Source organism: Trachymyrmex cornetzi, unplaced genomic scaffold (genome assembly GCF_001594075.2).
Source record: "Trachymyrmex cornetzi isolate Tcor2-1 unplaced genomic scaffold, Tcor1.1 scaffold488, whole genome shotgun sequence".
In the NCBI taxonomy this organism is placed as follows: Eukaryota; Metazoa; Arthropoda; class Insecta; order Hymenoptera; family Formicidae; genus Trachymyrmex; species Trachymyrmex cornetzi.
In genome coordinates this window covers 551,756-565,266 of record NW_017299706.1, presented here as the reverse complement: position 1 = coordinate 565,266, position 13,511 = coordinate 551,756, and the positions used below count along the sequence as shown (strand labels likewise).

The following is a 13,511-nucleotide window of genomic DNA, read 5'->3' as shown; positions in this document are numbered from 1 at the left end:
TACCATTAAAGTCAACCAATTAAGATAAGAGATTAGACTATCAAAGGAAGAGATCCAAGTGAGCCCTTCTGATTCTGTTGTTTTGTAGAAAATAATAAAGAACTCGTTTTTGTTTTATACATCAGCTATCACAATTTTAATTCTCTGTTGCTGTCGTATGAGGCGAATGCTCATTTTCTAATTTAATTTTCTAATTACATAGATGTGACAAAAAAATGACTCTGAAACTTTTTGACTTTTTACTTACAATCTTCTAGGTTATATTTGCATGGTTGTTTTCTCAATTTTGTAAGATCAGAAATTACAGTCAATTAATATCAAATGAAGTTCAACTATTATTTAGCCACGATTAATGCGCAATTTCGATGTAAATTACACGATAGCATTCGATAGTATGCTATTACGTAATAATATTTCATGTAATCGAGAATCGATAAATGGTTCGTCTTACCTGTCCTTGGCCGCGCGTTCCCAATAAAACTCGTCCTCGATTCTTGGTATCGTCAACTCGAAGGGTAGATCAGTCGGTAGTGTTTCCAGCAGCACATCCCTGTCAGCGCACGTCGGCAGATCCTCCAGAACAGGATTATCCTTCCAGGTCGAAACTATAATACGAAGCGCAAGAATTTTTAAATCTGGGATTACGCCGTCGTCCCACGAGGCGTCTTCCGCCCGAAGCGTCCTTCCTTGCTCCTGCGGTAACAGTGAGGTTTCCGGCGAGCATCTGCGAATCAATTTGCCGAGATAAATACAATGTATATTAAATGAGCGAAACCAATATTATTTGCGTATCTCTATAAAGATATCTCGAAGATTTATTTCAGGGATTGCCGCATCCGCGACGCGATTCTTTGCGGATACTTCGCGTTGGCGAAATTAAATTGCTTTAAAAGGATCCGATACTTTAAAAGAACATCTTTCAAAGAATGCTTTTATTCAAGGAAAATTCGATTTGCGCGTATGTATGGAAATAAGGATATACGAGGTGAGATAAGAGAAGGCGTCGTGAGAGAGGAACTTATTTATTCTATTCTATTTTACCTGTACGCAGCTACAACGTTCTTCGATATCGTGTGCGGGAGCCTCATTGTTCTCGTCTGCTTCTGCACAAAGATGGAAAACATGAGAGTTTGCGAAACGTTATCGTAGATGATTTACGATACGTTCGCAGTTTCGATTTGCTATTTCTTACACGAGAGATATGAAAATATGTGGATCGATAAAACTGTTACCTATGCAATTGGTTTTATCAACTGTTTCGCGTCTATACTACTACTGCCACGATATTAAAGCAACGAATGTTATCCTGTGCTTTATTGATGGACAAACGAGTCAACGGTGTCTCACCAGCACATATTTTCAAGCTACAGAAAAATATAGCATTGCTCGTTCGAATAAATGATGACCGGAAAATATATACGTACATGTACATAGAGTGTCGCTTAATCTCGCTCTGATAAAACTCTCGCGGAACTGAGTATGATCGTTTTTCACGGCCCTTTTTTGTTTTTCTTTTATTCCAGGAGTGTCCCGAGGGAGTAGTGCACGAGGACTCATTCAAGGACATTTACGCGAAATTCTTCCCGCACGGCAGTGAGTTCCAATTAAATAACAGTCCACGTTTTTGCGTAATTAGTTAATGGCCACCCCTCATGCGAATTGCAGACTCCAGTCTCTACGCCCACTACGTGTTCAAGGCCTTCGACGTTAATTGCAACGGGGCCATCAGCTTCAGGGTAATTAAGTCTCTCTATCTTTCTCTCATGTAATATATAGTCTTTTCATTAATTTTAAATTGATTGATATGTCGCTAGTGTATACCTTTGCTTTCGAATGACGGCGTGCGACATGTGTCCTCGTCTTGAAATACGTCACGCATCGTTTATGCGAGAAAATTTTCCTGTGATAACCTCTTAAACGCGTGTACATGTATTGACGAAACAAAGCAATTACTTAAAAGTTCTTAAATTTTATTTATTTGAGTATTTAATTGATTGTCAAGTAGATAAAATATACCTTGTACTTTGAGAGAAAAGTGTTTTATATTTGTGATTATATGTATAATTGCATGGTAAAATAATTAGGAGCTCCATTTTTATATTACTGCTATAATGTACCCAACAAACACAGATATATGTTTAACTGTTGTATAACATATAACTAACACATATGTTACATGTAGCATACATATTAGTTGCTATTTCCCATTCGTAGATGTAACATTTGTAATGTAACATTTAACTGTTGTATAACATATAACTAACACATATGTTACATGTAGCATACATATTAGTTGCTATTTCCCATTCGTAGATGTAACATTTGTAATGTAACATATGTTATATTGTAATTACAGCCAGATCGCACAATGATTTGTTGGTACAGTAGGATATTTGGTGTTAACTTTGACGTCCTACGATATCAACAATTTAGACTTCCAATCACGTTTGATATTTGGATAAATAGACGACTCATAATCTGCGACATTTTCTTATTTTTTTCGTAAACTGTACGTGATATAATGTAGATAAAAGGTTTAAGGCAAAAATTGTATTTTAAAGATGCCAGAGGTTTCGCGAGTTATTGCCGTGTCATGATCCATTATTAATGCCGACGTTTCGTGAACCTTGCCATTCACTTTATCAGCGAGGAGCATACTGATGAATTATTTGTTTTTTAATCTATCCAATAATAGATTTAAAAACAAACAACTTATATTTAAACCTTTTTTAAATATCACTTACGGAAAGAATAAAGAAATGTCACAAATTATGAGTCATCCATTTGTGTATCAAAAGTTATTGGAGGTTTGAATTAAAATTTTTATGATCAAACCTTGTGATAAATCAGATATATCCTGTTCGACCCCTATATGGTCCTATTTAAAGTTTTAGACTTAACCCAGGTTTGTCCTGCGATAATTTCCGGAAAACCAAAAATGACTATAAATTACAGTAGAATTATAGTAATTACAATCTTTTTTCTGTTAATGAGGAAGTATAATAAAAAGAGCATATATTTTAGTTAAAGGAGCTATTTGTTCAAATTAACAATTAATTACACAATAATAATAAATTTCCGAGTCGAAGTAATAAATGAACGTTCTACTTGATTATACCGTGAAACAACTCATACATTAATTTTAAATTTAGTGCATTGTTATCGTCCGCTATACTCGGGTTTAATTTAATTTTGCTCATATCTAGTTCAGGCCATGCTTAATTTGCTATCTATTTTATGCCGCGATTTCTGCGATATAGTTCTCCAGTCGACATTGACGCGCGCATGAAACGCGAGCGCGATGAATCTCGATGGGAAATTTCGGCGTTATACGACAAACGGAACGCAAATACTGATGCATTTATGCGGGCGGGCGATGCACATCGCGTTTCGCGATATTAACGCGGCACGCGAACGGCCCGGTCGTCGATTGCCGAGTCGGGACTACCGCCAATTGAGCGGATCGTTTATCGGATGAATAATTAATCGTTTTTACGATAAATCCGGAATACGCTGGTATGTATCGGATACAGAGGCAAATGCGCCTACGAAGCTACCTCTCACGGAGCTCGCTGATCATCCGTCATTCCATGCGAATGTTGCATGGTCATTCGCGCGTATACAGAAAATTTATTACTACCGCAAAGGCAGCTTGATGCTGAGCATCGCACACGGTATTAAAGCTTTCAATGGGTCAACGCGGTATTCACGTGGGAGATGAACTTGAACATACCCGGGTACTATTTTCACTAATTTCCCTTGTCGATGTTTCGTATTATATAGATGGTTCTTTTTTTTGTATAATTGCAGGTTTCCTTTTAATGTGCACCTATGAGTAACTGTAGTCGTATAATAATATATTGCTAGATATAGATATAAGCAATATTGATGATTCAAGCGTTCTCAATCAGTACTTCGTGAACTATAGTCGTGTCATGTTGGACCTGTCATGTTAAATTTCCGAAAGGGCTAGAGCTCTTAATGAAAATAGACATGTATAAACAATTTACGATTTAAGCCCAGAAAGAAATTTTTTTGATCGAGCTGAATTTTTTGGACAAAGATTGGCCTTTTTAACAAAAAACACTATATACATTTTATGTATGTATAATATACATATATATATATATACACATACCAGTTTCCGAGTTAAACTTAAAATATGAATTTGAGACTTCAAAACCAACAAAATTTTCCTTTGAAAGTTTCCTCACGAACGCTTCGTTTGAGATATTGATTAACATTTTTTTCTGCTTCGCTGATGTCTTTCGTTTTTTTAAATATTCATTTACGTCCAAACTATTTCTCATTATCCGTCAAATTGTGAAATTTCATTTGAATTTTCATGAAATTCACAAAGTGTACAGACGTTTGGACACTCGAGAAGCACTGTCATTCCACTGCGTGTCTCGTATTAAAGTCGCGCGCGACTTAGATAATTCTGGGGATTGCAGGACCTTCTCGTGACGCTGTCGACCCTACTGCGGGGTAGCATTTATGAGAAACTGAGGTGGACCTTCAAGCTGTACGACATAAATGGCGATGGTTGCATCACTAGGGGCGAATTGGGCGAAGTCGTGACAGCAGTTCACGAGCTCATGGGCAGACGGCATCACGCCGAAGAGGAAAGGAAGGCGAGAGAACAGCTGGACAGGGTCTTCAAGAAACTCGATCTCAACCAGGACGGTGTTATCACGATCGAGGAGTTTATCGAGAGTTGTTTGAAGGTATGTCTGGCCATGAAACTACGAGCAATCAAGTAGTAGATGGAAAGTATACAGGGTGTCCCTATCGTCGCTCCCATTTGTCTCTGTAGACTCTTTGAGATTGATGTGCAACTGACTTTTTTTTAGTGCCTTTGCTATCTGCGTGTCACACACGCTCCCATATTGATGAACCAGACTATAATAATAATCTCACTTTAATTAAAGTCTGAATAGAAGAAGATATAGTGAACTTGGGACACTCTGTATGCACTCCCTTTCGTAAATGAATCTAAAGTTCGAGACGTATATACAAAATGTCCCAGATCTGCCGGGTGTTCTTTCAGCTAGTTCCAACTCGCAGTTCAACCAGACTTGGAACGATTCCCTCTTTTTGAATGAGCTCGTAATTTTCCATGTTATACATCGCGATAATTAATTATTGAATTACGTTATTTCTGTAGAAATAACAGATTTTATATTTCACTGAGAAATACGATTTCATTATCCACTTATAGTCTTGGGAATTAATTTGGCAGAATCATTCGATATTAAAGACTAAATACATATCTCCGCAGAGATATTTTTATCAATATCAATATCTATGTCGTCAAGAAACTTTTCTGTAAAATATTTGTAAATTTCCAACTCCTCGTATTCGATTCTGCGGTACATGCGGCCAGTATTATCATAGTTGATTCTTAGATTTAAGATCGTCTTAAGTATAATTTTAAGATATTATAAACAGTATAAGCCAATCATACAGAGCCATATTAGCATAAGACATTATTTAAGACAATCTTAAAATAAGAACTGACTATGAATATTGGCTTTCTACACGGGTACAGAAACGTACGAATTATGCTCTAACAATAAATGCACGTGAACTCACAGTGCACGTGAGGCACGAATGCAAGAAACAAAAATAAGGACACCGAAGATTAATCGATGTTTATGGAGCTTGCGCGAGCTTGTTTGTAGTTTGTTCAGTGCTTTCGTCGATACGGGAATGATATTCCGGGCAAGTCGCGCTAAGTTCTGAACTTTTGGAAGGAAAAAACATACAACGTGTGGTTCTCAGTTGATGTAAACTTGACTGCAGGACGATGTGATCACACGGTCGCTGGCGATGTTCGACTGCGCGCTTTGATCTCCGGCTAAAGACGAGCCTCCAGCAGCGGTCACCGCGCCCCCGCCGACGCCGCCGACGCCGCTCTCGACGACAACATTCTCACAATCCCTATCTCCGTCGCCGCCGCCGCCGTCCTATTCCCTGCTGCCGCCTATCCCGCCACCTCTGCCCTCTCAGCCGCCACCTGGTTACACCGTCCAGGATCAGGAGCTCTATCTACTCCTGGCTGCCCACTGGTGGAACCAACCGGAGGCGCCGCTCTTTTGTTGAAGGTAAATCTAAAGCTAGATTTCCCAATACTTTTCAAACCGTTGAGAGTATTTTCTCCTCCTCCAGCGAGATAGGCATTTCTCAGATGTAATTCTTATGAAAAATCAAAGATATTGGAATAATCAGAGAACGTGGAGCGCGCCGATCCAACAATAATTTCTCATAAAACTTGAAGATTATTTTATTCCGACGAAAATTTATTTAGAGGATGATATCTTTGTTGAATTTTTTTCAATATTATCTCATCAACTCAAGAATTGAATTATCTAAATGTTAAAGTGTACGTAACTGATCGCTTTACCTTTCTATTTTGCTTCTATTTTTATTTTGTAACTTTTGTCTTTTTTTGAATATTTTCTTTAAAATTTTTTTCCTCGATCGAACCTCTTATGGTTCAAAACTTTAATCTTCTTCTTTTAGGGCAATGCGATAATACGGCTCCTAGCAACGTAGAGTAGCAATCGAGGTCTAAATCTGTAGAATCGAAGAGCGGATTTTCCAGCATCTTGTTGCCTCTTCGTTCTGCAAAACGTTACGCAAGCAGTACGAGGATACGATGCAAGATGTTGTTCTTATTCTCGCCGTCGAACGGAGACTCCATTGCCATTTCGAAAACAACACGCGGAAAAACGAAGAGACCGTTTCACCTACACGGACAATCCCGTGACGATGATCGCCGGATATCTTGGCAATCATGGAAACGACAATTGGCGTCGATCTCTGGCAAGAATTTAGCAAAGTTGCAGGAACTTGATCTAAGGTCAAACTGTATATTAATACGCGAGATAGGTACCTGGCGTAGCTCCTATATATTATGATCTCTCGCGCTTTGTGAAGAATGGTGTCTAAGAAAAGGACGCCCTCGAAAGTGAAAAGATGCTGACCGAGGTTCGAATAAAATACGATCGACTTCCCTTTCTACGATTCGTCGCGAGAAGATTCAGTGATCGAAGAACCCTGGTATCACGAATTTGTGCCAAATTTATGGGATTTTCAGACGACGACGACGACGACGATGATGAAGGAACAGGGGAAACGGCGGGGAAGGTGTTATGCGTGGCTGTGAGTTGGAAATTACGACACAAAAACAAGGATTCTAAATTATTAAAAAAAAAAAGAAAATAATTATACATCACTCAGGGGATGTCACATCCAGTTGCAGACGTTCACATTATTTGCACAATTCTGTTTCCACGGTAGGTGCTAAAAGCGAAAAATTATAACGAATCAATCGCGTGACTTTGCGTTACCAGAAGTATTTCTCATGACTTACGGGAGATTGTGTGATTTGTTTGGAAACACATTTTCTTCTATACTTGAGTATATCTTCTCCCTAATGATAGATTTCTTTTTCCCAATGCTTCGTGCGGTTGCATTAAAAAAGAATTTTCCGCGTTGAAAGAGATGAACTGGATTCCCCTCGTAGATTATCGTTTTACATTCAAAAAAATGTTATTTGTTTAAAGGAAAATACATTACATAGTTATGCGTACAGGGTACATCTCGCCGTTATTACGTTGTCTCTTGACGGCGACCGCTTCTCAGATGATTTACAGATGATTATACAGAGACCTGTATAATGTAGTAATACATGCGAATTGACTTTTCTATCGTCTATCGTTTGATTCAAGCACTCCGCATAATTGTTACATTCGTTAATTTTTTTATTATATTCTCCGCGATTACGACCATTTATTATGATCGCGTGGTCGTGACAATTGTGCATCGTGAAGATAAGGCAAGATTGATTTAAACCGTTCTATCTACGTAAAACGTGGATCGCAGGTCGCAAATAGATGCAGCGTGACGTATTTTCGGTTGCAGGATGCAGGACACAGGACGCGAAGTTGAAGTTTATCCAACTTTACTGCGTTCTACGTCCTGCAACCTATAAAGCTGGATCTTATATACCACGCAGAACGAGGGTCGCAGGTCGCAAGACTACTAACTAATTTAATGTATTTTAATTACAATAGGCTGCAGGACATAGAACGCAGGGTGCAGGAAGTTGGGTAAACTTCAATTTTCGCATCCTGCGTCCTACGTATTGCAACTTGCGATCTATAATCTGAAATACGTTTTAGTTGCCACCTGCGACCTGCATTCTGTGTGTTATGTAGAGCCGGCTTTATACGTTTCGGCGTGGCCATGCATCTCCCCCAATTAAATTGTTAGTCACACGATCGTTGACGATCGTAGATATCATACATATGTATTTTCGTTGGTAGGTTCGTAGGTTGACACTTCGTTGTACGCCCTTTTCTAGACCCAATCGATTCTAACGGGCCGCGCAGGCATTCAATATTTCTACTAACAAGGGAATGGCCAATTTTTCTATACAAAATGCATACCCTTCGACCGATACTTGTTCATTAATAAAATCAATATATCAACTATCCCGGTCCGTGATCAATTTTTTCCTCCTTTTGCATCGATGTTGTATCAGAGCGTACACACCGATACTTATCGGGCAAGTACTTTTGGTCTTATCAATCCGTGTTTTCCTGCCACTCTTTTCTTAATGGTATAGTTTCGCAATATCTGCCATTTAATCGTATCTATATCACCGATATTGAAGCACTGACAAGAGATATTGATCGCCTGCGGACTCCTCGTGAGCGTTCATAGCGTGTAACATGTTGTAGGTGTACGTGCGTGAAGCATCGATTTTCTAATGTATCCGTTATTACGAGTCGTAGGCGTGCGAGTGTGCGGACGTACGTCAGACTAGCTAAAGTAGCGGAAGCCTGAGCGGCGATTTATGGATTATCAAAATCGATTACAATGAAACACCAAAGCTACCGTAGTTAGCTATTACTTAAGTATAAACGAGAATAATAATATGGTACGATTTATATATATACATACACGTAATTTTTAGGATAAATTCGCGATTAAGTGCGCGGTCACATCGGGCGATTGGGGAAAATTCAGTCGTTCTCGGATAATGCACACTGTCTCTCTATCGTCGATACGCTCTATACAGAAAAACGCGCGCAACGCGATAACGATCCACACGTACCCCTTTGGAAATATTGTCTGTCACCGTTGATGGTTCGTATCAAGCTGGGTCCCAGGACCGTCGTTGATTGGTCGTGAAGCGACTATTAATCGCGCGCGGTTTTCCTCCTCGAGAGGAAGTATCGTCGCTGAGTGATGGTACTTTCGCCGCGGTGGCTTCCACGAGAATTAGGAACACGCGTGTTGCTAGGCTACGCCCTATGGTTACGCGTGCGTTTCTATAACGACTAATCAACGACTTAATAACGGCGAAATCGCAAATTCTACCATGGTGGAATCTGATTCCATCATGGATTCTACCATGATGTAAAATTATAAGATGTAAAAATACCAGGTGTAATAATGATAACCGAATATAATTTGAGACAAATTTCTGACCGGTGGCAAATTTCTAATGGCGGCTTTATATTGACTTAAAATTTGGAGCCAATTTCTGATTGGTCACAAATGTCGTCATTACTTCAAACTGATTAGTGTTTACCTGGTCTTTTTACGTCGTGGGTTCTACATTTTATTGCGGTCGAACGCGGGGTAGCGTTTGACTAAGCTCTTGAGTTATGTTGGATCTGTATAAGACACAGGGTCTCGTACATACGTAGATAAGCCATCGGAAACTGAGAACACTTAAATATTAAACCTTATGAAGACTCAGGCAAGAGATTCAAACAAATTACGCTTGAATAAGTCAAAATGAAGCTCAAGCTTTTAAATTCAGGCAGTTTGAAATTAACGGTTGTTTTTAAAGTTGATGGTTGATCAGTTCGAAGATTTGGCTGTTCGAGCCATGCTCGGACATCACTAAACGTTAGAGACAAAATAATAATTGTTACAAACAAAAAATAAATTTTTGTTTGTTCCAAATTAGACTTGTGAGAACAGGTCTAGTTTGAATTGTTCGATCGTACAAAAATTCTGAACGTTAGTATTACATTTTTGAATTTAAGGGACATACTTAAGTATATCCTTTGAATTCGAAGATGTAAAGAAAAAAATTTATAAAACATGATTCAAATGACTCCACGAAAGAATGACGATAGTTCCTTTCCTTTCTTTTTCTTCTTATTTTTTTCTTTTAGTGATCTCTTATGATTCCCTTTATAATCCTTTTGTTTTCCCAATACTGTCTTATATAGAGATGCTGTACCTCGAGTATATAGAGTCGCTGTGTTGTCTGTGATCGTATTTAGCAAAAAACCAAGAAGCTATCACCATCAATTAAGTGTCAGGACCGAACCTGGAATGAAGGCGTGCATACAATGCCAGCCATTAATCTGCGAACGCTTACAAAAAGCTGTAAAAAATGAGAAAAGTGATCGATCCATAACAACTTTTTTTAACAGTTTTTTTAAACTAACGATGCGTTAATTTATATGAGGGGAGCGTTAATTTATATTACAAAGAAATTATTTAATGTACAAAATTATATACAAAGCTATATAAATTATTACTTTTGTGTATATAAATTGCTTTTATGCCGAACACTCGATACTCCGCAAGCGTTGTCACATTAATGGCGCCTTCATAAGAGATTGGGAGAATATAATTAAAATAAAAGAAGAAATCTAGCAACATTAACGCGCGCGATCAACAGTGCAAAATCGTTGCAATTATCTCGCCAAGTTAACGGAGGATTTATATTCTTTAGGATATACACACATATATATATATATGTATATGTGTATTACACGACATATACATATATGTATATACACACACACACACACACACACACACACACACACACACATATGGCACACACGCACATACAAACGTATCGTATGTTTTTAAATTGGAGCGATTAATACCGTCCTGCTATTTCGAAATGTAAGCGCAGATTTGTCTGAGAGGAATCACGTTGATTACTTCAATTTGAAGATGACGATACACTGCATTTATTATATATATCTTCTTATGGTCTCGTTAATGTATGTATCTTGTCAATATATGTATATTTATACATATTGTAATGCTAGCCATGGAGATATGTATAATTAAATACGTTTTTTGGGAAATACCTATACGTTATATCTCTGCCAGCATATTGATTGATATTCAATATGCGCCGTAAAATGTTATAACATAAATCGAGAATCGCGGGCATACGTTTTGAAATATTGAGCTGAAACTTTTCTAGCAGACTTTTGCTATATTTCCCACAGTCCACACTATTTCGAAATTATTTTAATTGCAAACGAGCAAACATTGGACACAAATTGGCACCTCTCTTTGTTTTTGTACGTATCCTAATGAAAGATTATATCTATATGAGCATAAATTGTACAAACACACGGGATGCCGTATATTTTTTATAAATTTTTGTTACTTTTTGCGAGGCACGAAGTATTTTTGCAAAAATGTTTCTCTACACACTCTTCGTGTAGTAATCAGTAATTTTTGCTGATTACAATTCTTCATTGAAAGAAAGAAAAGCACAAAAATTCCTAAGAAAATACTCAAAAAGCATATAAAAATGAAAATAATTACTAATACTTAGAAATATTCATGAACATAGATACGTGATTTTGATTTGAATATAATTGATCGCGCGTTGTTTGATGTTTTATAGTTAAAAAACATGCCTATGAATTATAAATTGGAATAACATAATCTTATACAAAACAAAGTTAATTGAAATTTACTTTTAACTGTTATGTATACTAAGTAATAAATTCTCGAAATAAATTGTGAAATGTTCCTAGAAAGATAAAACTTCATTATATTAAGCACTGGATATACGTTAATGCTAAAACATTTGCATGGAAATAACGAAATAGAAACGAATACACAAATTATTTAGAAATCATATTGGTGATGAAACTTGATATTTTTTCACACGAATTGATAGAATCGCCGAATTTGCAAAATATCTTTTGACTGCAGAATGTAACTTTAAGAGGCTAAAACACGATTAATTTCCGTCGAAGCTAATATGAAGAGTATAAGAAATAAGGATAATTAATTGCAAAATAAATTAAAATTAATACTTAATTCACACAATGATATTTTCGGGCAATAGCCCTGTGCCGAATCTTTAAAACTAGCGTTAAAGTAATGTCATATCACTGGCTCGATTGCGTGCATTTTAACAAATACGTTTAATAGGCATATCTTTAATTAATATGCGGCGCTGATTTTTGCTTTGGAGGATATGTACGCTTGAGATGGACCTTGACTGTGAAAACAATCGGACGATTGGATAAAGAATGCGTAACAAATCGAATCTATTACGATAAAAGATACGAGAAAAGGAAAAAAAAATCGAAGGGGACGGGGGCTATGAATTTAACTGAGCAACAACCTAGTCAATTTATTAAGATTTAGAAGACGTTAGATCTATCGTACGATACTGTAAAAAATTGCGTGGCTTTAATATTATCGAAGTATTATTATTACTAGTCATTATCTTTCTCCTCCTCTCTCAATCACTAAGTGAGGGACAGTTTTAGCGAGCGCGGAGATGGTCTCCATCCCATTATGTACGTTTAACGGCGTTGTAAACGTGATAGTCATGTAAATGCGCATAAAATAGTCGACAGGATCTATCAGACGGAGGCCACTGATATTCGAGCGAATTATTTCAACGTTCGAATCCATTTGCATTAATTATTACGCCTATTATAATTAAACATGCATATAACTATTACATAATTTATGTATCTTGTTTCATTACGACGAAGCTAAATAATTATATGAGTTCTACAGTCCAATTATATCATTTATCGTGTAAGAAATTCATTGAACTGGATTAGGAAAAAAAAGAAAATTATTATAAGTAAAAAAATTTTGGATATTATTTAAATTTTTATTTTTTAACTTGTCCAACTGCATTATTTTCTAAAATTTGTGATAATTTTTATTGATATATATGAAAACGGAGTAGAGAGAATTTTTCATCTATTTAAGTGTAGAAATACGTTGAAGCTTGAAATATCGGGATGGCTTCCAAATAATATACATTCGTAATATTGCTCGTGAAAAGAATGTCGCAGTTTATTAAAATAGTTAATCGTTACGTAATATCACTGGTTATATTAGAAACGATACAATTGTTGAGCTTGAAAGCACTTTTTTATAGTGAAGTCACAGTTAGACTTACGATCGATTAGCGAGATCCTTCCTCGGGCTCGAATCTGTTACTCTTTATAGTGATAATACAGAATGCATTACTACAGTGATTATGCAGAATAATGCATTAATTATATCTCATACTGCCAATCTGTAAATCATCATACATAGTTTCTAATTAACAACATCAATAAGTAATATCTCTAGTTAAAGATTATGATAGGATAGGGGTTTCTTTTGGAACACTTTAACGAATCGTCGAATTTCTTTTCTCGTGTGTATGTTTTATTTCCGTTTAAAGCAAATTCAACTTTTTAAAC

General features: G+C 36.9%; 2 protein-coding genes across 2 annotated transcripts; one reads left to right on the top strand and one right to left on the bottom strand.

Annotated features, from left to right (window-relative positions):
• Window positions 1–451: 451 nt before the first annotated feature.
• Window positions 452–10,142, bottom strand: LOC108765378 (T-complex-associated testis-expressed protein 1; the record flags this gene model as incomplete). The annotated part of the gene is made up of 3 exons (XM_018514061.1): window positions 9,128–10,142; window positions 1,042–1,103; window positions 452–724 (listed from the first exon to the last, which is right to left on the bottom strand). Coding segments are annotated over exons 2-3 (320 nt in total), but the record flags the coding sequence as incomplete, so codon positions are not given.
• Window positions 1,653–6,105, top strand: LOC108765377 (calsenilin). Its single transcript, XM_018514060.1, has 3 exons — window positions 1,653–1,736; window positions 4,455–4,727; window positions 5,872–6,105. Exons 1-3 carry the CDS (start codon window positions 1,653–1,655, stop codon window positions 6,103–6,105), a joined length of 591 nt encoding a protein of 196 aa, XP_018369562.1.
• Window positions 10,143–13,511: the final 3,369 nt, after the last annotated feature.